Genomic DNA, 27,684 nt, shown 5'->3' with positions numbered 1-27,684 from the left:
TCCCCTTCTCTGTCCTGGTTCCGACCAGAATCCCTGCTCTTTCACACAGGAGCAAAGTCCGGTAAAAGCTCGAGCTTCAACAAATCTGCTGTGAAGCTTTTACACTCTTACACTTCCTGATGCAAGACCTCTGCTATTTCCCTGCTCAGGCGCACAAAAGGGGGAGCAAATGACATCATGAACAAGAACCAGGATTTCAAGAGTCTGGAGATTAAGAGTACAGGGTCCAGTCTCTCGGTGCTTCCGGCTGATGCCATCTCCATTCATTACCTTGCCGTGGCAGAGGAGGAGCTGGCAGCTAGCTGCGTGAGGTACTCGCGCAGTTCTTTGGCCGCCTGGAAGCGGCCGTACCGCTTTTTGGGTTTGGTGCACTCGTCCAACAGAGCCTCGAGTTGTCCATCTTTGGCTATGTGCGCAGGCGGGTCGTGGAGGAGGCCGCCGGTGGAGCCCCGCCACTTAGCGAACCGCGACAGCAGGTTCTGGCAGATGGCGTAGTAGTTGTGGTCCACGGTGACCCTGGAGCAGAGGGAGTCCTTGGAGAACGACAGGCAGGCCTCCCGGTCGCACTCCTCGAAGCGGCTCTCGTACCACACGTCATAGTTCTCTGGCTTGTCTGCGCGGAGACAGGGAGACACATAAATTAGCACACAGCGATAAAAATATACTGATAGAGTCATGAAAACGGTTTACCAAACACGCGTTTATAAACTTTTTATTTACGGCATGTGTGTCTCCACCTGACAATGAAAATATTAATTGTCAGGTTTATTACCCAAGAAATCAACCTGAGCCGAAGCCGACAGGAATAGAAACAGAAACAGGCGCCACTTCCAACACCCCATGGGGTGCATATGGCCGAGCAGCTCATCTCGCCCTCTCATCTGACAGAAATGAATCATTCTTTCTCATTTCTCATTGGAGGATTGCGCCGGGAAAGGAGAAAGTCACGGAAATAAACTGGAATAACGAGAGAGAGAGAGAGAGAGAGCTATCGGTTTGTGCATTAAAAAACAGATCGATAACATTGTTGGAAGGAGGAGGGCGGACCCAGAGGATGCAAACACATAATCAGTGTATCAGCGGTGTAATGCACTTCTCCTCGGGCTCATCAGAATAACTCAATCAAACATCCAGCTCTGCCCTTTTATCAAGGGGGGCCCCTCTGGTGGCCCTCCCGACAAAGAGGAGGGGCGTATCAATCAGTGCAGGTGATGAAGATGGATCTGCCTAAGGATGCGTACACACACACACACACACACACACACACACAGACACACACAGACACACACGTATAGATATATACACACACACGAGTAGCAAGGTGAGGTGAAAGCAATTAATGTTTGAGAGCTGACCATGCATCACACTTCAGTGTTGATTGACAGATGGCATCAGGAGACTGTCCAACACACTCACAACCATCCACCCCAACACACACACACACATACAGCAGGCAAACTGAAAACAGGAGGGAGGAGGGAGAGCTCAAACTCAAGGACGAAGACAAGGAAAAGAAAAGTCCAAAAGAAATCTAAAGGTCCACTTACACCTCTCTCCTCCTTCTCTGAGTGCATCAAGCACGGCATTTTCTGAAGCTAATTTGCAGGAAATTATAAGTCATATCCACAAACTGACCAAATTAAAATGGCTTCATATTTTTACTTCAATGTACTCGAGAACAAGTGAACAATCATTTCTGTTCTGCGTCTTATCTTTTACTTCCTATAATAATAATAATAATAATAATAATAATAATGATAATAATTATAAGAGAGGAAGTACAGACTCACATAGAAGTGAGTTTGAACTATTCGTATGCATGTTTGAAATTATCAGGGATTGTTTGTTTTAGTGTCTGTAACCCTTGCGTGTTTGCCAAGTCATGTCTTCCCAGATCTCCAGAGAGCGCGTTATATCTTTACATGTCAAAATACTAATGTTATTGTACTTTTTTTGTGTGTGTGCTGAGATGCCTGATCAAAAGCGTTGGTTCATAAGGGAAATGATTAAACAACTGAAGAATGGAACTTTATGTTTGAAACCTATTTTTGCAACACACTGTATGCAATGTTCAACAATGCTCAGTCAAGAGGTGCCTTGTTTATGTATTGACCTCCTAGATCAGTGGTTCTCAAACGTTTTATACCAACCTGAGAAAATATCGAGCTTGCAAAGTAACACCACGATCACCAGACTCAGATTCAGCGACACAAATTTTATCCTAATGTTTTACCCATGTGTAAACCGATGCAAATACATGGTGGGTGATCGAGCACATTCATTCTGGTCATGCATTAAACTCAGTAGCGTACCGTGGGGTTTCAGTCGGGGCCTTCAGTAAAAAAAGAAAAAAAAAACAGGCACAAACACGACCACAACCACATACAAAACACACTATTATGCACTATATTCATGAGACAGTTGATCTGTAACAACCATAGCGCACACGCACACCACTGCGCATCTATAGGCTACTGCATCATTACCACCACATCTTCCGTTATGTCACTCAGCAACCGCAATTTCACAAGCCACTATATGACACAAAAACAAGCTTCATGTCCCCGGCACTATTTATGATCAACAGTTTTGTCCTCACCACTTCTAAAAAAATGTTATCAATTTATCATTAACACTCCAACTACCGGAAATGATGTACCTCTTCTGTGTGGGTCTTCCTCTTGAAATAATTTCCTTCTTTTCTCCAAACGATCGCCGTGAATAGTGCACACGAAGGAGATCAGAAACATGATGGATGGTGGTGTTAATGCAGGGGCCATAACTTACTTCAAAACCCGCCAAAGGTTCAAACGTCGTTGATGACAACAACGACTGTCACTATGCATCACATTTTGATTGACTGACGACACACGTCAGTCAAAGTTATAACCAAATAGGAAATGGCAGCTTCAACGAAAGGCCAGCAATACTACTAGAGCAGGTCCGCGGAGCTATGATGCGTTTAATGACATATGGAAAATCTAGCTCAGCTTCACAAAAAAATAACCATATTCTTTCTGGAAATATAACCATAACATACTGAAAAAGTAATTGAATTCAGACACGTTCAGACACACATTAATTTGATTATTAAAAAAAATAAAATAATAATAATAATAAAAAAAATACTTTTTTGATATTGTCAGGGCCAGAAGAGAAGGCCCTGCTGGCCCCACTGATTAAACTTAACTCATGCTGGAGAAGCATTTTTCACTGTTTTTTCTGAGGCTTTTGGGGAAAAGCCTTCAAATATGAGAAGAAGGGTCTATACAATTGTGAAAAAAATTATTTTAAATGTCCAACACACTACATCTTGAGAGGCTGAGACTGTATGACGAAGACAGAGGAGATGTATTTGAGAAGACCCTGCACTGTCATACCTTAAAACAAACGAAAACAGTGGTGTAAATAGGCCGAGGGAAGTCAGCTACGGCCTATCTTTGGCGACCACTTCTTCTGTTGGTGACATGGGTTTTTCTGCTTGGTAAGCGGGGCTTATACTCCACCTCCGCGGGGTGGAAGTTCAGCTTGTGCATGCACTGTCCAACGCACACTGAGCATGTTCTTTGCGCATGGTTCCAAAATCTGGGCCGCATGGTGTTGGGTCCGCGTGCGCCGTGTGTGAGTGGAAGTGTACCAGGGCCTTCAGTGAGGAGGGTCACTGGGCCTGAGAAACTTGTTAGCATGGCCTTACTGGTGGCATTCAAGAGTACAAGGCAGATTTTACCTGTGTATGGAGTGCATTATTAAATGTAAGAGACAGGGGAACGTTATATGTGTGTTTCAAGTGCTGCAGCGGGTGTGTGTGTGTGTGTGTGTGTTTATGTGAGTGAGTGATGGTGCCAGGGAGAGAAGAGAATGAGAGTAAATGAAGAGTGCGTTTCATTACACAGCATGTGTCTACAATTAAAAAAAAGCACTAGGTTTAAAACCATTCTCAATCGCCATAAAGTCAATGATGGGGAATGGCTCCTTTTCGTGCCACTGGACTGTGCAAACGCAGAGCACATGTGCATTTTATCCTGCTGAAAAGTCGCCACATCAATATGGACGCTCCTGATGAAAGGGTCGGCCGGCACATGGCTTTCTGTGTGTTTGACTTGCAAATCAATTGGCCTCAGTTAGGAACGACGAGACTCGCGACGACACACTTGAACTGGTTTTCGATATTTGGCACTAATTGCAAGGGTTGCATTCTCTGCTCGTGGAGCTGTGGGAGGTTATCGCACCCATTTCCCACTGCTGTGTCACACATGGCCATGACCTCGTAATACTCGTCATTACCACCTTCATCCCCTTCTTCTGATTGCACCGCGGCTTGCACACAGACAGATAAAGGGCCCACAAACGCACAAAAAGCACATAAACATTTCCGAGGCTTAAACTCTGAATGGCCGGGGTAAGCAGCTTGAGTTGTCGAGCTCCAAATGTGTCGGGCCAGACAAAGGGAGTCTCAACCTGGATTCTGCTTCAAGACCTACAAAAGGGCCAGTTTGGCAGGGCGGAAAATTGCAGCTATTGGCGATAAGGTAAATATACACATTTCTGAGAATGGCACAAACAAACCAACAATTGCACAGGAAATAAAAGAGAAGCACAAACTTATTGTGGGGAGAAAAGAGAGGGCATGTTGAGGTACCAAAACAAAAACAAGCCCAACATATTTGCAATGCTAGAACCTTGTCATTTGGGAAAAGTGGCACTTTATCTTCAAGCAAACACTTCATGCGTAGATAATGGCGGATATCTGTGAAAAATCTAATAATGGCCAAAATATCCGACAATAAATGTCAAATCATTTTGTCCTTTTGGGTAAAGTTACTAAAGATATACTGCGTGTTAAAACACACTTTAAACACACTGAAATCTTTCTTTCTTTCTAGGTCATTTCACTTTGGTTGCCTTTTAATGACGCCATCTTCTTTTTTCTTTTCTTTTTTTTAACCACATCTGCTGCAGTCCAACATTCAAAAATGTGTGCCTCTAATTGTGCTCATGCAATGCCACAAGCATAACATTGATTCACACTGATTTCCATAGCAAGAGATAAATGTAGGCGCTTCAGTGGCTGGTCGTCCCTCATCTGTGAAGTTACCCCAGTAAGGGGAGTAAATTGGGGGTTGGATCGAGTGTGTGATATATTGTGTTCTTGTTATGAGATTTATTCTGGGGGGGAACTAGGACAGTGGAGACGGCTTGTTATCCTAGCACTCTTCGCTTTGAATGGGACGAGGGTGTCGGGAGGCAGAAGGGACGCTGGTGGAGTGCATTCTTAGAGGAGAGGAGGCTTCAAGTGTGTGCAGATTTGCCCACAGCCCTCTGTCCCCCGAGGCTCTTCCTCAATCCTGCTCCATTGCCTCAAAAGCTAGAGTTGGTGCTATTCTCACATAATGTACAGAGTTTGCAGGAGAATTCAAGCTGTGGTCAGTGTTCTAATCACACAATCCGACCAGGACGACCAGTTACTGCGTGTTGATAATGGTTAATTAGCACTTTAAGTGTGAATGCAAATAATGTCTTTGCGTGTTGTTTCAGAGGTGGTAACATTTAAAGGTGTGATGTACATGAACTACAGCTACAGCATCTTGTGGGAAATAAGCGATATCAGGTATTCGACACGGCCATACGGACACAAACACACGCGTAACAGAGGACATGTGTGTGTTCAAGTGTGATAGACGCCGTCACTCACTCTGCTTGATGAGCCTTTTGTCTGCCACGAGAACGTTCTCCGCGTCGACGACGATGACCTTTCCATCGCGCGGGCCGACCGCAAAGTTATCAAAGCTGACGTCGAGCAGGTAGAGGGCGAACTCAAAGTCATTGTTTGTGAGCTGCTCGGCGATGTCCATCAGCTGGCGCGCCAAGTCCACCCTCTTCTCCCAGGGTGCGTTGTAGAAGCTCCACAGCTCCTCGCCAACGTAGTTAACAGCTACCATGCGCCCACATGCTCCCAGGTACTTGGCAAACGGCCACCCTTCGTCTGAAGGAAAGCTCTGGGAAAGGAGAAACAAATGAGAAAAAAAAAGGTTTAAGCTCCAATGACGTTGAAAAACGGGAAAATATTTGTTTATCGGTTTCCATTCATGGATGAAAAACAAAATTCAGCCACCACACAGAGTGGCTGTGCAGCCTTGGGTAGTTTTTTTTTTTTACAATAGTTGAAAATCTGCCAAGGAACTGTGTATAACAGATTAAATTCAACAAAGGGAAAAGGGTCAGTTTGTGGTGAAGCCCTTCAGTTATGAGCTGCCACACTCAGCAGCAGTTAGCAGGAAAGCCATGTGTGTGTTGTGATGCAGCGGAGAGGAGGAGATTTAAACGGCTGTATGATGTTGGCTAAGCATGTTAATGCAGCTGGGGCATGCCGACAAGAAACCACTGTGTGTGTTGGGGCTTGAAACTGATTATTAATAACAACCTAGTATCACTGCTGCTCCACCATTTCTCTTTGATTTACTCAACTGTCTAACAAAAACACTGCACCAATTCCTGTAATCGCTCGAGGTGATGTGGTAACTTCTGCACCAGCAAACAGACAGACAACTGTGTTGTAAATTTGTAAACCAGATTTGTTAGACCTGCGAAGGGGACTGGATCCTGTACGTCTCATTACGTCATTATGGTTTCCATCTATGAGCTCTGGTGACTCACACTGTCCCTAAACCTCTTGGTCCATTTCGTCAAATAACAGATTTTCTTTTTTCGGAGACCCACATGAGTTTTGTAACCAGTGATAGTGCCTTTTACAATAAGCCCTCCCGTGATAGGGCTCTATCTTTTACAATAAACACCCAGCCATATGTTGGCTTAAAGATAGCCCACAATGCCCATGTAACAAATCTCTCTTAGGCTGCAGTTTCTGGCAGGCAGCCACAGAAAGAATCACAAGTCCTCGTGTTTCGCGGCAGCCTCGGGAGCCCATGCTTTCTGAAACTCAATCGTATCAGAGAAAACGGCAGCGGACGCACCATGTAACTGCAGGGTAAGGTGTGAACGACCATGACTGCGCTGCGTCTAACTTTACACTTGTGGTAATTCAATACTTCATTAGCTTTCAGTTTTGGTCACAAGAGATCTTTTTAAACTTTAAAGGGGAGGTACAAATTATTTAGAAACATACATCTTAACCCACCGTCCCCCTGACACCCATGCAGCTGCTGTGTCTTAAAGACAACAGCTGGAAGCTCACCGCATAAAAGACGAACGAGTGAATGTGACAAAGAACCACAGCTGGGAGAACGAAAGCTTATGCAGCAAGGGGGTTCATTAGCAGACCTTTGACTAGAGTAGGGCCATTTTTTCCCTGACACTCCTCGTACTAAGCTGCTCTGAAACTCCTTTATTACACCTCTTGTCAAAGCTATAATTTGCAAAGTGTATTGCAAAGCATATGGATCCCACCTCTGCTACGGAACACGATGGAAATGAGCTGTTCATAATTCAGAGTGAGGACTAAGAATACCTTTTAAGGAGCATTTGACTGGACTAATATTCTTGGAAGACTCTCAAGGATCTTGATGCTGGGATGTCTGACGATGAAAACTTTTTCTGTCGATGTCTGTTCTCGTGGTGTAAATCTACGCCTTAGGTAAATCTCTTGTTCCCATCAGTTTAAAGAAAGCTCCAACACCAAAAAGGGGAGGACAATGATAAGGTGTATGAAGTGCAGTCTTGGCGGAACCCATTTCCCTGAGGTGATCCAATCAATCGTGAGCCAGACAAAAGTCTATTCAGAGAGCACTTCTGGCTTCCAGCAGCCTCTCTGCCCATCTGCCTGTCTGTGCTTGTCATCCTTGGACTTGGCGATGACTGACATCAACTTTCCCAAAAACTCTAGGATTAATGGCCGACTTCTGCATTTTATAATGTCACAAGCTTGACAGGGAGAGAAATGTGTGGATGGAAGGCATGTCTCAAGAATGACGAGTTACAGCAAATGCCAAGAAACAAAGGGAAATGGAGGAGCTCCCACATATAGAGGGGCTGGCTGGCTGGAGAGACAATCTTCTGAGATGTTGCAAACAACAGGCATTCCCACACAAGAGATTTTGGGGATTAGCGACTTGACTAGGCTAAATTTCTCAAATGTCTTTCTAATTTTTGAAGTGGACACAGAAGATTAGGTGGAAGCTGGATCAGTAGGCGGCACATCTCTACCACATTAGGCCTGCATCCCTTTGACCCAGATTCAAACCTTGGACCGCTTTGTGTTCAAATCTAAGCAGCTTGTTGACAAAAGTTAGCCTGTCCAATGTTACGGCTTAACCTGCTTTGTGAACAAGTATCCTCTCCCTCTCTCCGAGATAGAATGGAGGTGGTGTGTTGTGTTATTGGGGAGGGGGTCTGGCAAGAAGAGACAGAATACGATGGAGACAGCAAACACAAGAGACAAACACAGTGTCTTTCACTTCTCCGCTCCAGTGGACAGAAGGAATAAACCAGAAAAGACCTGCCTGCTAAACACATCTCTCTCTTTGTTGTCAGGTTGCAGCCTGAACGGGAGCAAATGTAGAGCAGTGGCAGATTTTCTTTTTTTTTTTTATTGTGGGGGTGGGGGGTGATGGGAGGAAGGAGAAGGATGAATGCCCTACGGCTACTTTCAGATACTGTCAACGGCTGTTATGAGAATCCCTTCATGTCTGCGCAGCCCTCTTCCACAGTTCTTAACATAGATGTCGCTTATTCACGGCGTTGACAGGCTCATTGCACTCTGTCAGTTGCCGGGCTTCTGACAACTCCTACCTTGGTGCCATTTTTATGAACTTCTTCCCCCGTTTAAGTTTTATATGCAATAAGGCCGAAAGGTGAGGACTACTGAACGGTGAAGGCAGGCACATATGAAGAGGACACCTGAGCTTTGGATTCAATCTCACCCATTACAAAGCTTGATAAATACTCCACGTGTCCCACCAATCATTCTCCCGTAGCACTCTTTAAATGGTTACTGTGTAGAAGTCATTAACATCAGCAATGAGGAGCGGGGTGGGGGGATAAATTGGAAGTCCCAGCCTAATATTACATCCACTGCATTATCCCTGAGCAGACGTAGGGGTGCAGTTTGTGTGTATGTGTCAAGGCTGTACAGGTACCCATGATTTTATGCTATTGACAAAATGCCGAGAGGGCATATCTGCCAATGAAACATCCCAGTGACTTTTACTGCTTTAAAAGGGCTTGGCACTTCTTGTCCCTGTCACTGGATAAAAACCTTTTATCTCCTGCTTAGCAAAACCTTTGGCCTTTACAATCTTGTGCTAAACCCACTCACTTTTGGCGTTTTTTTGAGGGGATTTTTTACAGCATTACCGAAATAATAATAAGACAATGAAAGCAAGGGTAGAAAACAGTTCAATTTAATGAAGACCTCCTCCTGACGTGCAGGCCCTTGTCTGACAAATCCAATCATAAAGGTGGTGCCGCTGCAACCAAGTAGCTTTGACTGGGGGTGCTTTCCACTCCCCTCCCCTCCCCTCCCTGTGATACAACAAACATACTGGCATCCTCGTGGGGGGACTGGAGTGGGTTGAAATGAAACAGGGCCACAGACAAATGGGCAGCCTCTGGAGGAGAGGATAAAACGAATGGAGCGAGAGGCTCAGGAACACACACCTGCGTCCTGACATCTGCTGACAAAGACGTGCCCTTCTCGTGGGCCATTCAGGGGAGGGCGTGTGCGCGCGTGTGTGCGCGTGTGTGTATGTGTGATAGAGTTCGAAAGAAGCCCTTTGTGCATTTGTATGTGTGTGTGTGTGTCCATGTGAAACTGGATCTGAGTGCGTGTGAATGAGAACTTCCAACGTGACCAGGGCTGATAACAACCTCTATTCAGCGGCCGAGTAAACATGAGCAGCTCCCAAGATATTGCCTTGGCCAGTCTGCAAAGAACATTGGTCCATCAAAGGCGTATACGTGTATATATATACACACACACATGCATACACACGCACAGAGGCATACAAATGCAAATATTGTAGACACACAGAGCTGTGTATATAAATGTGAGATTTAAAAGAACCAGCCACCTTCATCCTGCGGCCACATCTACTCAGAAGTAAAAGTAAATTGGTAGTTTGCCATACAAGCGTTTCATGTGTTCAGCTTGTGAAAAACCCCATAAGGGGGGTGTGGCGTAAATTCTCGACATTTTCTGTCCGCAACAAAACCCCGCTGCTTCACTGCAGACAAGCCGAGACAGGACTCGTCATGAGTCCCAGGATCAAACGGGAAAGTTGAGGAAGTGTGGTGGACAGGCAAGTTTTAGTCAGACACAACAACAACAGCAGCAGCAACAAAAAACCCATTTCATCCCTGATGTTGCACAATGAACATTATTCAGTTGTCCTGGTGGTAAAATGAGTCACATCTGCTCTGCAAGGCTGGGGTTGCCAAGCTAGACTTGAGAAAAAAAAACATGTTGCTTTTTTGTGCAGGTCTCCTATTGACCTTGTGTGTGTGTGTGTGTGTGTGTGTGTAGTGAGCCCAGTCTGGCATTTTGCTGGCCATTTAAGTTTAAAAAACCCAGTCAGTTAGTCTGCAGCTAGAGCTCAGGCCCCACGGGGGAGCCAGCTCCAACTCTTCATCCTGGCTCACATGGCGCAACCCTTTCTTCTCGTTTTCTCTCATCTCCTGCTGCTGCGTCTCATACTAACCCCACAAACCCCCTTCTCACTTTGTTCCACCTCCAGTCACAGCAATACAGGATAGTGAAGCTGCCTGTGCCAGGCACGGAAGCCAGGAAACACCTCGTCAGAGCACCAAGCTGAGGAGAGTGTGTCTGTAAAAAATAAAGAGTGACGTGTAGCCAAAGACAGATACTTTTAACTTCGTATGTATGTGAATTCAGAATAGGTCCCGCCTCTTTCTTTGCCAGACATGCAGTTCAAAGAGTGCAAATTAACAGTCTTGCAGCAGTCATGGGAGGGAAGAAAGTCACTGAATGCGTAAGAGCGAAAATACTGCGGGGCACGTGCGTGTCTGTGCGGAGAAGTCAAAGCTGATGCAGAAGTATGAGGGCTGAAAACACGGTACCCTGATGAGAAATTAAAACTGAGAGGTCAGGTGGAGAGAGTGACTAAGACCATATCCAGTCGGCTCATGTGGCACAGAGGGAAGGAGTACACACATCATTAAATAAGCTCTGCCAAGTGGTGATAGAAATGGGTTAGATAGGTATTTTAGTTCTGCAGGCCTCTGCACTGTGGAGAGAGAAAGGGAGCAGAATGAGGAATGAGAGCGCAGGACACCGCTGCTCCAGGTTGCTAGTATACACTTTGCTGCGAGCTGATAACTGGAACCCTTCGCTGACCTGAACCTGAGCCACTGTGCACAGAAGCCACCTCATAAATCCCCCTTCACTGGAAGACGAGAAACGTATTAAGTCATAGGCATAGTGGTGTTGACTCAGTTTAGGTGGTATTGCTGCCCACGCGGTATGGGGAAGAACCAAAGTGAGACTTGGCTCCAGACCTGAGAGCTGTGGGTTTGAGGCCAACATCAAGGGTTGTGTATTTCAGACCAGCTGCCAATTATCTCTGCGGCAGCCGGGCGGTGGAGTGAGTAGGGACACGACTGGCGCTGACCCGCCATTCTAACCTCTGTGCAGATCATGGCAAGCAGAGACAAGCAAAACAATTAAATGCCTCATATACAGACATGAAATTTAGAGATTTCCCAGAAAATAAGGTCATGGTATTTTCTGGTATTCATGTTTAAAAATTGCTATAGTTTGCAAGATGCTGTACCTGGAAATATGATTAGGGAGCTAGCAGGAGAACTCATTGGAAATGTCTGAAAGCAGCCTGCTGGATGCATGAGCAGTGTATTGCCAAACACTGGGTAGGGCTGCAAAGATTACTCAATTATTACAAAAGTGTCGGCTATTTCTGATTTTTCAGCTTCTTAAATGTGAATATTTTCTGGGTTCTCTGCTCCATTTAACAAAGAAATAATTCAAACTGAATCATTTTGGTTTGTGTACAAAACAAGGACATTTGAGAATGCCATAATTTCAAGGTCTGGGTGACACCGATCAACATTTATCAACATTCTATGGACCAAAAGCGAGACAATAATCAACAGATTAATAGATTATGAAAATAATCCTTAGTTGCTGCCCTATGCCAGAGTGAGCCACACAGCTCTTCTTGAGAAAATAGCTCTCACCTCTTGTTTGCAAGTCGTACACGGTTCACAGCAAAATTGCAAGGCACGCAACACACACTCTCCATGCGCTAACACCAGCGATTCACGAGACACTGCTCAGCCCAGCATCCAGTGTGAAGCGTAAGGCTGGTTTTGCGCTGGATGTGCGTGTAGTGCATGATAGCAGCAGTGCCCATATCTTGCACAGCTCTGAAGTTGTTCCCCTCCTCGCGTTTAAGCGAAATTACGACACGCTTTTAAATACTCTAAATAACTCCCTGTACTCTGTAATCAAATAACAGGCTTGTATGAATGGAATAAAGAAAAGACAGAGATATTTTACTTTGAAACAGGAACAAGATGTGTTTGTGACATATGCAACAGATATAGATGCTGAAACGGTGAGGAAAGATATTTGCCCTGGGTTTTTTTTTGCTGTGAACAGTAGCTTTGTTTACATGTGAAAAATGTCTTCATTTCGACTGGAATCTACACTTCTATCGTTCACATATATGCAAAATTAAATAATCTGTTTGGGGTGTGCGTACACATGCATCAAGCTTTCAGTCGGGTTTGTGCAGTGTTGTCAAATTCTCCGGAAGCAGAAGAAGCTTCACTTCTGCTTCTGTGTCCTTAGAACTTCGTGTCTGTTGTCAGTTATTCATTTTTGGAATGGAAATACGTTGTGTTTCTCAAATAGATCAGTTCAATTGGTCATGTTTAAGTGGATCAGACAAATGATGGCACCAAACCAGGAAGTCATGATCGGATCAACCGTTTCTATGAACCCCGAACCAAAATGACGATCGGCATATACGAGCCGTCTCGCTCAGAATTAATCAGACAGACATATTTTTATTCCAATCAGGCTTTCGTTCCGATTACTGGTGTCCATGTAAACTTAGCTAGTACATGACTTAAAAAAAGAGGCAAGACTCACATGGGACGTGTGGACAGTTAGACAGGTGTGCCTAAATGAAAAGAGACATGCACAGCACACATGCAGCCTGAGCTGTTACATCCAAAATCCACACACCAACACTGACTGATTACAATTGTCCTTGACCTCTAACATTTCCCGACAAGACCTTGGATGCTTGACATTTTAATATAGCAGTCAGTTTTATAACGACAGTGAAACGGGGTTGTGTTAAGAAGGCATATTTTCTTGTAACATTAGGTCCTTTGCTCTCCAAGGAACATGCGGCACAGTAAAAACCCGCTCGTTGCCAAATCTATTTTGGCAATCGCAGGGGGCCCAGGGAGAGTTGTGAATGGCGATAAGACGCCTGTGTTGCGAAACTGCATCTTCAGGAGCCAAGCATAAGGTAGACCAGGGTGCAGGCTGCCACAGTAGAAAGCCAAAGGGGTTGGGGTGGAGAAATCTAAAATAGGAGCTGGTGGGTGGGAAAGGGAAGGAAGGGGAGGGGGCTCAGCCACAGGCATTTACCTAACCAAACACAGCTGGCATGAGTGTGTGTGTACAAGCGTGTGTGTATTTGGAGAGAGGGAGAAAGAGAGAAAGGATTATGGTAACACAAGTAGTCGGCCTCATTCAAATGGAGGAAAACACCACAAGGCACTGGCTTGTAGTACACAGACTCACTCCGCAACCCCATTCTCCTCCTCCCCCTCCTCTTCTCCCCTTTCCACCAGGGCCTCCATCCAGAGAGTGCAGCCAAAACAGGGGAGTCAGGCCCAGATAACTCCCTGTCTTTTCCTAACAGGATTCCGTCTGTACACAAAGGCCTATAAGAATAATGAAAGGGGGTTTGGGAGCATTTGAAGAGGGGTTACGCGACAAAACACATCCTCCACTCTAATGTGCTGAGAGCATCACAATCCCCCAGACCCAAAAAACAAAAAGGTACTAATCACAGAACGGCAATTTAAACACTCTTTACCAGTGGACCTCTGCCACCGAGGCTGGCCTTAAAGACAGGGAGGCCTGCACTTAAGCCAGGAAAGCATGCAGTGTTTTTGAATTGATGAAAGAAAGAAATAAAAACAAAAACAAAGGAGGCTTTGATGCATGACCCAAAAAAGCCAGACCTTCAGATTGCAGTTTATCCCTGCAGAGATTAAATAAAGGGCACAGATTCTGTCCATCCTTCAGCGCACACTTGTATGTGAATATGTGGAAAAACTAACTTGTTTCCTACTTGTTTCCCTAATGCATAATGCAAATGAGCGCCATCACAAATGACCGGAGTAATATAACAAATCATTTCCATTCAAGTAATAAGCAGGGCCACAACAAATTGTTAAGGTGTCCCTGTTTTCTTATTTTTAAAACTAATATTTTATGGAACACATTTGTATTAATAATTGCTTCTGCATTGCCAATAAGGAGGTATGTACAAAAATCTGTCATAAGTAATCATTTGTATAGCGTAATTATACTGGTGTTTTTTTCAGTTATACAGGTAATATAGATTTTTACAGTTATATGACTCTAACAGATGGTGAAGGAAGGTTATGTATGTTTACGCTCTACCTTTTTAATTTAAATGTCTTTTCCCACTAAAAATACATCAAGCATCCGTCAGTTATGTTTGAGGTACAGGCTTCGTCTCACTTTGTGCCAGGAAAAACACAGAATTTATCTTGTTTATTTTGGCTCCGCTTCCCAAAGTGAACGAGGATCATAATAGATTATGCAGAGCTTCATTAAATCAAGAGCATGCCAAAAAGCCCCTTTAAAAAAAGAAAAAGAAAAAAAAGAAGGGCCGTCCTTCTCATCTCAGTGTTCACTGATTTAGAATCAGTGTCAGACTTCTACGTTCTGGGAAAAACAGACATAGCACAGTGCATAGGGACACATGCTTCCTGACGAGTGTGTCACTGTGTCAGGTGCAGCCTGGATGTCGAACGTGGGGACGGATCTGCTCAAGGTGGCGAGAGACAGCGAAGGGGTGGCTGACTGGGAGAGAGCGGATTCAAGTCTGGAGGACACGGGCACACTGCTGACTGAGTTAACCCCACAGGCCTGTCACATCCTATTCTCAGCTTCACTGAGCAAGACGAGGCTGAGGACCAAAAAGGGTGCAAGTGCAGTCACATGCTCCAGGCTAGCCCACCAAGCTTAATGATTTGGAATGGGGGGACTCGACCAAATTGAACTAATTTAAGGTTGGACCAGATGTACTGCAAACGGCTCCATCACCTGTGTCATCTACCCGGAGGAGAGAAGTCAAGGGAGGAAATAAGAAGAATTCATTTCTCACTTTTCATGCAAACCGAGTCATTGCGAGAAAGGAGGTCAAATCAAGAAGCATCATGTATTTATGTGCACGCAACCTTAACCCGGAGAGCACAAGTACACAGGAAATGAGGAAGAAAACAGACGAAGATGCACCAAGTCCCTCCCGTTTCAAAAGGAGTTTCTCGTTTGGCTGTCATCATTTTGCCTTCCAAAAATATTTATTCCCCATAGCCAAATTGTCGTCCATGTGACAGAGTAGTGGGGGTGTTGTGCGTGCGCGGATGCATGTGCGCTTGTGTACAGCGCGGCACACAGAAAACACATTGTTGGCCAGACCCAAAACAACACAGCAGATTGTCTCCCACTGACAAAGAAGGTCTGGTTTCTCATAGCGAAAAAGGGCCGATTTACTGCCTGTGGCTTCAAAAGCCTGAAAACAGAAGTGTTTCTGAGGGAGAGTGCAGCTTACTGAGCAGACAGCAGAACTGTTATTCCCCTTATTCAACTATGTAAAACCAGGGGAAAGAGGCAGGGGAAAATGGAAGGAAACCATAATTCTGGCAACCTGTGACAGTCGGAAATTATTTACACTAAATATAGCAAATTCAAATCCCACACTTCTTTTAAACTGGCCTCTACAACTCACTGAAGAAGTGTTAAAACCAGGCAGAAGGAAGGCTTCCTCTGGGCATGACTAGAAAGCTAGGTGACAAGAAGTCGGGAGTAGGGATCAGGTTTCGTTAAATACCTGAACATAATCCAGTTGGGATTCCTTAGTCTTTTGTTAAAACCAGTCTCCACAGAGCAGGACTAACCTCCGGCAAAAAAGGGAGACTAAGGTGTTGCACTACAGCACATCTCCTACTCAATCTCTATAGACGCCATTAATTCTTTATGGTCTACTGCTGCCCAACTTAGTGCAAGAGGCCTCTCAGCCTCACTGCGATTCCTTTCCCCTCATCTTTTGAGTTCAGTGATGCTGACGAAACAGTCAAGGCCCTTAGGATCTGTGATCCTCTGATATGTCTGGCACTTTTCCTTGAATGTGATCCACCCCCTGCAACGCATGTTCACCATCTGTTAGCCCCGGCCTGGTTGCATACACAGAACCGGCACAGTTCCCTCCAATACCCACAGGTCACAAGTTCAGAATGGGATCAACAATTCATGAGACCCTGTAAACATGTGAAGGACCGGAGTGAAAAGAGCTGTGGACAATGTGTGCGCATGACTTGTCCGTGTGCAAATGTGCACCAAGGTAAGAGTGGGGAGTGATTCACCGATCATCTCAACTGGGGCATAATGCTATTAAACACACTGATGGAATTATCTGGCCAGAGTTTGTGGAGCGTGCACACAAAAAAACATGGGAGGGTGACACAGATAGTGGGAAAAAAAAGGAATGAGAAAGAAAGGGGGAAAGGGAGGATGGGGGAGGGCAAGCGGCCACACAAGGCTAATCAGATTTTATAGATTGACCAAACTAAAAGGCTGATCTTGCCTTTTGTCCTCTGCAATGCCTGCAGGTGTCTAGCCCTATGTGAGAGTGCGAGGGGGGGGTTAGAGGTCAGAGCAAGTTATTGAATCTCTACACGGGCCATGACCATTGTTGTTCTGTCGCCTCATGAGACACGGTCAATGCCAGATTGAAATTGAAATTGATTGGCTGCTGGTAAAGGGGACATAAAGGGAAGGGAGGGGAAGGGGGGGGTGTTTATATGATATACAGTATAGTTAATTTTGACATGCAGGGTGACTGAAAGGACAACAGAATAGAGATAGGTTGGTGTTCAATATACATTCTCATCAAAACACTGAAGCTTAAAAACACAACTTTTGATTTGACTGAACACCCAAAAAGAGACCCTTCCACATGCTGTAGCCTACGAATGACAAGACACCAGTGGACACAGACTCGTATTAAAATTAAAAACAACTTGGATCATTTACAGATGCCTCCCTGAATAATTCAAACCTGCCCTACATATAGTGTTAAATATGCAGTACTGCCGCCAGCCAAAATCTCTCATCTTTTGGGAGGCCACAGCTCTTAAACCCTTGCTCTATTCTCAGCAGAGGAATATTCGTGCTCCAGATACCAGGCGCATGGTCTCAGTGTAGCCTAGAGTTTAGGGAGGGTGTAATGGCTCATCTCAGATCTTTGAAAGGGGGGAAGGAAGAGGAGGTTTCCCATCCTGTAATTTACTGGGGGGGGGGGCTTTGTGGGCCAACGCCCTGGCTCGCTTTGTATTGATGCTCTCCTCATCTTTGTTGCAAAGCTGATCCAGGAACTGTTACCAAATAAAAAACACTTGTAGGCCTGTGGGGTGCGAATCTACATTGGCTTTGACATTGTTGAATACTGCAAAGGCAATATGACTTGAGAATAATGTATAAATAAATGAAAAGTTAAGTTGCTTTGTTTTCTTCAACCACCAAGCAAGCTAATCTCACACACACACACACAAAATTGACAACAATTGGGAAGGGAAGGTGGGGATTCATCGGATTGGTTGAATGGTGAATGCATGCCCACAGATTTCCCTACATGTCTGGAGGACTTATGTTGAGGTTGCATCAATGAGACAATGGGGGTTCTCTCCTCAGCATGCAACCATATAATGTTATATTTATGTGATCAATATAGTACACCTTATCCAGCTCTTTATCGATCCTCCTAATGACTTTGTGCTTCTTTTTTCCTCGAAGAATAGAACAGGGTTATAAAAAAAATACAGTATCTTTCCAAGGCATTAACAATGCCGTTTACAGCAGCAAAGTCACAACAGTATCTCAACTACATTATATCTCCACTAGAAACCAGTGCAAAACAGCTCCTGTTCATCAAAAACACAGAGGGAACATTTTTAAAGAGACATTACCTGTAATACGAGTGGTTCAGGGTTGAATGCCAATGTCATTAGCAGCTGCATTCTCTCCGTGTCCTTGAGGTTCTTGAGGAGAAAGCTGCCTGAGTCTTTGGTCTCAGCATACCTGCGGACCACACGGTCCAGCAGCCTCTGTGAGGGGCAGTGCACCAGGTCTGACCAGCCCTCTACCACCTCTGGAGTGAGCAGGCGAACATCACCATTGATCCGGGCAAATTCAGTCTTGTACATTGCCTGGATGAGGTCACAGCGTGGCCTGCCAGTGGCCCTCTTGCAGATTTTCTGGTCGATCTCAGCCAGCTCCTGGTTGGAACCCAGACGTTTGAGTACCACACGACGTGTACCCTCTCTGGGCTCGCCGTACTGAGCAAAGTAAACGTTCTTGACATTGAATACATCTAGGAACCGCAAGCGACCCCAGGTCTCGAAGGAGACCTGGCCGTTCATGAACTTGCGGCACCAGCTCGTACCAAAGCAGGCTGGACACTTGTTGAGATTGATGAACCGTCTGTCAGTGAGCTCATTCTTCTGGAAGGAAGCGAACAGGTTGTGGGTGTTCATCAACAAGATGACAAACAATCCCACCACCAACAGGAGCTTCAGACAGCGGTACAGGCGGCCGAGTTTGAGAGGCAGGAAGCGCAGCATGATGGGGGCGGGGCAGGGGAGAGGGTCTTGAGGGACAGGGAGGAGGAGAGGTATTGAAAAGATTGACAGGGAGCTGACCTCAATGCCTCTCCGTCATGGCTAACTGGGGTAACTTCTAAAGTGGGAGGCAGAGGCGAGGTTGGCACTGCTGCCCCGTGCCAGTCCCTGGCAGAGGCCAGTGAGTCATGTTCTCCTTTCTTGAGGTTTGTCTGCAACCTTGAGCCAGCAGGTCTGAAATTAAGCAAAGAAAAAGACAGATGGAAGTCATTACAACAGTGTAAGTACAAAAATAATTTCATAATTACCAAAATTGGTCATTTGGTCATGGATAAATGAAAAAAGGTTTGATTATTCTGGCTTAGTCTCCCACTTGAAACCCTACATCCTACAATGTGATACCCTCCCATAAAACAAAAAAGCACTTTCTCTGGCATATGAAATTGTCTTACAAATTTGAATTGCTTGGGTCATTTGAGAGATTTCATTACTTTTTGAGGAGAAATGAGATGGCCCTCAGCCAATGCAATAAACCTGCCTGTGCCCACTCTTTGGGAAATCATTTTCTGTGTACTCCTCCAACATAGGATAAGTAAAACTATGTAAAGGGGGGGGAAATAAAGTGTCAGTGATCAAATTAGGAGGAAATGAACAACATCCACTCCTCGTATAAATAAAATGTGCCCCACTCGGCGCATGATTTCTCAGTGGACCTCCCTCTGCGGCTACAGTAAAGGATCCATTGCTTTTCCTCACATATCAGATGCTGTCTGCATGATTGTATTGCTTGATTCAAATGGAGGAATCTTACATTTCATTATGACAAGAGTCACACCGCGTAGTTTAACCTTTGAAAAGATCTGTCCTGCTTCGTTTTAATCACGCTCTGAAGTCGTTTCAATGGTTCCGCTGAAATAGCATACGTGATTGAGGTGGGGGGGGGGAGAGAATCTGAATACCCCCTTTAGACATTGACAAGAGAGGAGGGAACAAAAGAAGTGAGCGCGTAAGAAAGCGACAACAATCTGGGCTCACAAGTACGAGAACAATGCCCCCCCCCAAAGTCAGCCTGTGATGAAGCTATAGACCAACCAATCAGCTTTTCGGCAATGAATGTTCTAAGTCTTATAAGTCGCTTTAAGAAAGACTGACTCAGGCCATGCAAATTAGCCATCCTCAATTAGAGCTTATTAGGACATGCCTGTTAGGACAGCTGACTTGAGAGGGCATGGCTAACGAGCAGGAACACTCGTGTAATTAGCGCGTGTGTCGATGGGATTCTTGCATTTCGCTTCTTAGCTCGAAGTGGCTGAGAGTTGGACGGGGCTAAAGGAAGCCAAGAGAGCAGCAGTCGTGAGGAGTTGTGCAGCTGCGGAGTGTCAGATAAGAAGCCGTCTGAAAATACATCAAGCAGATCAGGCCAACATCAGTAATGTAAAAATAGATCACATCCACATAAGGGAAGTACAGACCACTGCACTACATTTTTAAGGAAAAGGAAATTTTGAGTCATGGATTATTTTTCACCCCATTCTTGCCATGAAATGTGAAACGGAGGTATTGTGAATTAACTCAAGGAGCATTTTAGTTCCTTCTCGCTATAAGACGTGAGGGATAATGTGAGAGACTTTTTTTTACATAAAGCAATAATTTAATCGTTTCTCTCTATTAAATCAAACAGTGCTCAAACTTAATAATTCAATTTTCTAAAGCATATTTTCAGGTTATAATGATGCACAAAGTCGTTTTAAGCCGTTAATGTGAATCATTTAGAAGACCTTTTGATTGCGTTACTCTAATTTCCACATTGAACCAATTTATCTAAAGAGCAAAACAATAAAAGGGCAAATTGTGGTCACTTCTGTTGAGGGAGCCAAATAAAGACATCGTTGGTTCACATCTGATTGACTCTGAGAGAAAGCCTTAGATGAGATTAAACGGAATGCAATCCTTTCAGAGTGATCTCGAAAAGAAGGCCAATGTGTCAAAAACAGGAATGGAGTGTAAAAGAAAATTATTAAAATCCTACAAAAGAAAAAAATGTTCATACTAAAAAAAAAAGAAAGGAAGATAAGCTATACAGTGGGGGATGGGCAATTAAAAAGTGTCATCCTGCAGAATTCCCTTCTGCTACTGCTTCTGCGAGATGAAGCCGAACATCCCATTGCCTTAAGATTCCAATTCAGGAGTAATTTAGTGTCCGACACACGCAGCCACCAGACCCGGATGCACAAACTTCAGTGCAGATAAGAGATTTCCTGAGGATCAGCCAAGGGCTCAAAGAGGTTAAAACTAAACCTGAGCCAGGCGTCCCAAAAATATGTTCACCTCTTCGTCCCTGAGGAGAAAAGACACAGAGAACAATAGAAAGCTGGAACAAGCCCCCGAACATGACCTGGACACTGAGAGGAATGAGATGCACGAGCGGGAGGCGAACGCTGGGAGCCTGCATAGCTTCTTGCTCCTCTTCACAGGTGTTAGTTCTAAATTATCCACGGAACATTACCTGTATTATGTCACTGACCACCACACCGCATGCAGTAGTAAAAAAGCATGAGCTACATTTTCTTTCCGTTAACGAGAGACAAGCCAGGTGTTGAAATACTTAAAAATGAAATGCATGAATGTGCCAGCAGCCAGCTTACCCTTGAATCTGTTCATTTGTTTAGCAAGAAGCAGGGGAGTAGGAAGACTGAAATGCGGCAAGGTTAGATTTTACATCCTGCTGCTGGTGCTGCTATTACACGCGGAGTAACGGTGTGAATGAGACCAAAACATTCAACTCCATTGGAAGGATGGCATGGTTAATTTAGAATGGTGATATTTTCCTCTGGTAATTACCCCACTTGACTGCTTCTTGTGAATTCTACACCTACAAAAGCCATGTATTTGTAAGCCACACCAAGGCTGAGAGTTATTAAATAGGACATGTGAAGACGAAGGTCTAACTGTACCGGGCTCTAAGGCAAGGTTCCTTTCGCTGGGGTTTGACAAGGGTAAAGTTCACTTCAAGCACCAAATTAAAGCCAGATGCTTTGTATTCCATCACAGATGTTGCCCACTGGAATAGATGGACAGTGAAATATAATGCCGCGTTTTCTTTTGAACAAATCTCATCGTGCCCTCAGAAAAAAACAAAACAAGAAACATGTTTTAAATTAGCTACCCTCCTCCATTCCTCCCCCCTCTGCATGGAGGAGGGATGCACAATACCAGGGGAAAGCTCTGTTGAGAATAAGCACCAAATAACCTCTCGTCGTACACAGCCTCAGCCAAAAGAGGCTTTTTTACGACGTTCTCAGTCTACAAAGTACGGTGGCAAGCATTTCGAAAAGAGAGGCAAAGAAAAGAGGGCAAATCAAAGGATGCCTGACTCCCCATGCATGGGAGAGGAGTCTTGCATTTAAAATGTTCCAAGTTTGGCAGATGTTAAGAACCACAAAATGGCTCATTACTGGAACAGAAAAGGCCCAGGATGAAGCAATAGGCCCCATGTCAGCTTAAAAGGGAATGAGAGTGGTCGACCGGGACGTAGACGACAATAGAACATCCTAATATTTCAACATAATATTAAACATAGATTTTGACAGACTAACCCAGAAGTTAAAAAATAAATTTCCTTAAGTCATTTTTCTTTTTACCATCATTTACAGTGTAGAACAGGTTTCAGATGATGGTGTGTGTGTGTATGAGGACAAAGCTACTCTCAGACTAACCCATTTCCTTCAACTGCACCTGAGGCTAAACTTCATTATGATATAATGAAGCCAAACCACACATGACCATGCTTGATTAATTCCACTGGAAACGCAAAAGAGAGAGAAAGTGGAGGAGAGGATTGGAGTTCAGTGTAGGAGTAAGTAAAGTAGAGTGAGAGAGGGTGAGAGCAAAGAGAGATATGACCAATGTATGGCTAATGGACTGCAAGGTGAGAGAAACTCTGAGTTATTGCTCTTGTGATGGAAATGAATGGAAAGAGATCACTTGAATACAGAGTAGCAGTTCTCCATCTCTGAATGGACACACAAACACACACACTCTGGAGACTGGTGCTGGCATTACCGCGAAGCCTCGCTAAAAGCTGAGAAAAAGCCCCCACTGAGCCCCCCACTCCTCCACTGCAATGAGTGCCTGTGGCTGGAGAGAGGAACTACTGTTGTCAAGGTTATCGACTGAGGGAGTCAATAATGTTTGATCACAAAAACATTCAGCCACAGTGGGATTGCCTCTGTACAGCAAGGACGCAGGCAGTGATGGATAGATACAAATGACAGTAACATTCACACGCTTCACGGAACATTAAGTCCACTGAATATAAACACCAATTAGCAGCATCCCCACATAAACATTAGTGCATTCATCTCCTGCCCAAACCAAAACGCTGGAGGGTTTTTTTTCTCTTCACAAGAATATCAGTGAAATCTGCTTTTCTCAAAAAAACTGCTGCAGCTGTTTGGAAGGACACACTTGAACCTCGGTGCAGACTTGCTCTAGATTTGTCAACTGAGAAAGTGTTAGGGGTGTTTAACTTTAACAGCCGAACATTAACTTAGCCAGTATCCCCTCTGCAACAGTTTGAAAAGTAAGTTGCAATATAGTGTAATGTCAAGGTAATGAGGCTATTGCAAAACACTGTCATTTAAGTCAAGTTACTCTTGAAGTGATTAAATCAAGCTGCCAAAGCAAGCTCCAGTTTGAACAAACGGGACATATGTTTGGAGTAGGTGGAAGGAGAAGGAGGGGGGTTGATGACCTGACAGAAATGTATTATTTCATCCGTGGTTACTCCGGATATAGCTCCATCTGTGGTCAGAGTTGCTTTTAACCTATTTGGTTTGGTGAGTTTGGAGGTGAAAAACAAATATTTTGCTCCTGTGGGAGGTTTAAGGCTCCAGTTGCAAAACATTCCGCTGCAGAGTGCTGAGAAATGTTCAAATCAACCACCAGCAGAACATTTGTGTTGTGTTGGACTGGTCTATTTTCATAGCTCCCTTGTCGACTAACCTTGCAGAAAGGCTGCGCAATATGTCTCGTCTTGTAGAAGAAAAAAAAATGAAAAAGGATCCAATTCTATTGATTAGAATACGAGGAGAAACCGCTCAGGATGAATTATAAATATTGGACTAAACAGTAGGACTGTTCTGATAATCTATTTCTCCCTTGAAAAAAAAAATCAAGGGCAGAGATTTGCAAAGAGTGTACAATCATTATTATGCCACAGAAATTTCATTGTCAAGTCGATTTAGTTATTGTGTATTACACTTTCATTTGCACGGCCACAGCCTGAGTCTGTCTGTCTCTGACGAGGGAATCTCTCAGCCTCCTGTTTACTCACACCGGCGAGGAAGGCAAATACACGGCAAATCAATCCAAATCAAGTTGGCCGAGCGGAAACCTGTTGGAGTACCTTGTTTTCGAGAAGGAAGAAAAAATAAACTCGAGTGGCACATAATTAACAATAAATAAATATAAAGACGGGCAATATCCTTCAAGTTAATACATACAGAAGTAATATATAATATATAATATACAGGAGGCTTCCAGGGTTATGGGAAAGCATCATATGATCCACATCTGCCTGAATGTACAATAGACTGCGAATGGTTACACTTCAAAAGGCAGCTATGAGCAGTAAAGCAGTGCAATACAATTTGATCAAAAATGTTATCGTGATAAAAACGTTCAACTCAGTCAGTCTTAACAATTACCACGATTAATGCCAAATAACTATGATTGATTTTTGCTCCTGAGTGAAAGTTGAAGGAACCAGGTTGTTTGAATCTTATTCATATTGATAAAACAGACCATTTTTCTCATCTGAGGTCCAAATAACTGTATTCTATTTGGGATTTTTTACTTTGATTAGGATGTGAACGCGACTTCCAACACGAGATAAATGATTTTTTCCAGTGAATAATTTCATGGCATCAAAAGTTGTAATCCTCCACAATGTATTAAAATCTGTTCTACAGTGAACACTTGGAATAGTGGACTCAAATCAAATTGCAATCCCATTATCTGTTATAGAAAAAAACATTGCAAGTAGATATTTCCCCATTTAGTTCAGCACAAGGTAAAACATTCACAGCAACGACGTGTTATATCTCAAAGTGGCTGCACAAAAACACTGTGCACGGAAGCTTTATTATACTGCCAATGAAGAAAACTATATTGTGATATACATTGTTAATGAATTATTGCTCCAGCCTTGTTATTTAGTGGAGGGGGATCAACAATTGCTAACGTACCTGTCATAGACTTGAGAGAAACTGCAGGCAACATCTAACATTCCAAACAGTCATGTTGAGATGGTGAAGATAGTAGTTGTGTGTTGTAACAACACTTGCAGCAGCAGCCCTGACAGTGATTATAATAACAATCACTTCCTGTCATCATTTGAGGAGGGTGTGGGCATCTGATAAGGAATTACTTTCTGGTAACAAAAAGTCATGTTGACACACACAAACATGTGTGAAACATCCACTTGTACATACTGTAGACTGGAAATGTTGTCCAACATGTTAAAATTCAAATGATGACTTAAATAGACGCAAGAGCAAATCAAAAAGGAAGCAATGTTTGATTCTTGCGTTCTAAGTAAATTAAAATGAAAAATTCTAAAATAAAATCTAAATAGAAATCGCACATAATTAGCAAATCACAATGTTTTATGACAATTGTGTTAGTAGCAATGTATATCTTTTTGTCATGTTTGCATTTGAGCAGATAGTGATAAATATGTTTGATGAAATGTGCGTGTGGTGCTCAGTCTTTTAAATCTATTGTACAATAAATGCTTACTTGGAATTTTATCCTTTTTTCAATAGTGCAACTCAAATGGCAATCGCGACAAATGTTAGAAAAATAACTGATTAAATCGTTCTGAGGTAATTTAATTTAAACAACACTTCATATTAAAATGTTCATGCATGGACTTATAGAGTTAATATTTGGATGGTGTCATGTATCAATGCTCCATCACTTTTACAACCTATCAAATACAAAGTGTTATAATCATTGAAAAACTAGTGCTCCTTTTCCCTGGATTTACTTGAACCAGTCATGGCTTGAACTAGATGAAAGTGCTCTTGAGATTGGCACTCTGCCTGGTAGCCTTATTGATATGGTGAGTTTAATGGAATCACGGAATCCGTACAAATAGAGAGAGCGAGAGAAACAAACTATGAAACAAACCTGTCTGACTTTATCCCTCTCCGGCTCTGTTGTTGTAGTAGTACCAGCAGTAGTAAATTGCTTAGCGCTCAGTTGATATCATTCTTCAAAGTTGCTGTCACTTAATCAGCGAGCGATAGATACTTTAAATCCCCACTGCTAATGTCCGCACCGAAAATAGCTTCTTCAAAAGGTCGACGAAGATCTCTATCAGGCAAACTCACACGGGCTTCCCATGTCTCGCTCCCGGGTATCTAGCCAGCTAGCCTGCTAGCTGCTCGATAAACAGTTGGGATGTCTGCTCTTAACTCTTCATATACCGGATCTTTCCGACTGGACAACGCGCTCCTCCTCACAAAGGACACCGCCGTCCGCGTTGAGCGACAACGTCCATATCAGTCCGCCTATCATGAGTCCGTCCGCAGCCACGGAATTGCCGTTAATTCTTCTTCTTCGCTCCGGCAGGGGCTCCCACTCCTCTCGAGCACCACAATGGGTTCTGTTTCCACTCTTTTCAACACAAGCCTCTTTACCCTTTACGACACCCGCCGTCGCTTTACGGCCGCGGTTGCCTAGCGATAATTCCGAGACTGTCTTGTCTGGAACACCGCCTCCTAAGCTCAAAGTTTGCCCAAATGTCTATTTTTTTCTCAGTCCCTCCCTCTTACATTTATAAATATTATACATTGATACATACAACACTGACAGTTAATAATTATCATAAAAAATAAGATAGGGAGTGATTTTGGTCATTTCAAATTAATAAAAAAAATCAAACACACTACAACACTGATCCATACAGGTGCTGTTTTACAAGTTATTCGTTCAATTAATCAACTTTAAATGACTAATTAAATAGTTAACTCTTGATTAAGGCCCCTACAGCTGATTAATTGAAGTTAAGGGACAGTGGGTAGAGATTCATTATCCCCGTTGCATACAGTGGACATATCACAGGTCATCGTGCATTAGTATGCATTTACCGCCATCTGCTGGACAGCGAGAGAGTGACACCCCGGCAATTGGGGGGCGTTCATGAACCTTCAGAGGTAACGTGTTATTAAAAGACATAAACTAGCACTTTCAGTGGTTAAACATAACTCCCCTTGTATACATATATATAGCGCGATTTGCACAATAAGAGTACACGTTTTTATTAAGGTCCTGTATATTCAGTTTTGGGGTTTTTTAGGGGGAAAATGCGAAAGCAAATAACGTGGAAAAACTACTGTTTCCGAGCATTCCTAAAGGCCGCACAGCTGATGCGGATGTTCCCGCTGCTGAATTGAAACGCACCTGTTTCCGAATAGTTTGACCCTCACTTTGGAGATGTCAGCCCTTAGGATGTGTGTGGGCCTCCTACACAGCAATATTGCTCCATTGTTTGTCCTCTCTGCACTTTAGTTTGGGGCCTTAAAACATGTCCTACTGTGTGGAAGCTCGAAAGGGAAGTTCAGATGTGGTACTTATAAATCACTGTTTCGCGGTAAGTAGCTTTAGCTTGTAGCCCGTTAAGAATAATAAGTAATGAAAGCTGCATTTCCTGCAGTCCGCGTCAAAGTAATAAATCAGAATGGTAATAAATAAAGTCCGTTTCGGTTGCAGTATATCAAGTTGAGAGAGTAAGAG

At 43.8% G+C, this 27,684-nt stretch overlaps 1 protein-coding gene and 1 long non-coding RNA gene across 3 annotated transcripts in view; one reads left to right on the top strand and one right to left on the bottom strand.

Moving 5' to 3' along the window:
* dipk2ab (divergent protein kinase domain 2Ab) lies at positions 1–26,574 on the bottom strand. The gene is made up of 4 exons (XM_044025919.1): positions 26,077–26,574; positions 18,232–19,116; positions 5,693–5,996; positions 1–613 (listed from the first exon to the last, which is right to left on the bottom strand). Exons 2-4 carry the CDS (start codon positions 18,883–18,885, stop codon positions 267–269), a joined length of 1,305 nt encoding a protein of 434 aa, XP_043881854.1. The 5' UTR covers positions 18,886–19,116; positions 26,077–26,574; the 3' UTR covers positions 1–266.
* An 832-nt stretch (positions 26,575–27,406) lies between these two features.
* LOC122769540 overlaps positions 27,407–27,684 on the top strand; it is a 62,415-nt gene continuing 62,137 nt past the window's right edge. For both annotated transcript variants that reach the window (XR_006360439.1, XR_006360440.1), the window contains exon 1: positions 27,407–27,541. This is a non-coding gene — a long non-coding RNA (uncharacterized LOC122769540). The remainder of the gene's footprint in view (positions 27,542–27,684) is intronic.

Source organism: Solea senegalensis, linkage group LG1 (genome assembly GCF_019176455.1).
Source record: "Solea senegalensis isolate Sse05_10M linkage group LG1, IFAPA_SoseM_1, whole genome shotgun sequence".
NCBI lineage: Eukaryota > Metazoa > Chordata > Actinopteri > Pleuronectiformes > Soleidae > Solea > Solea senegalensis.
Note: the sequence above shows the minus strand (reverse complement) of the source record. Positions and strands in the feature narration are given on the sequence as shown.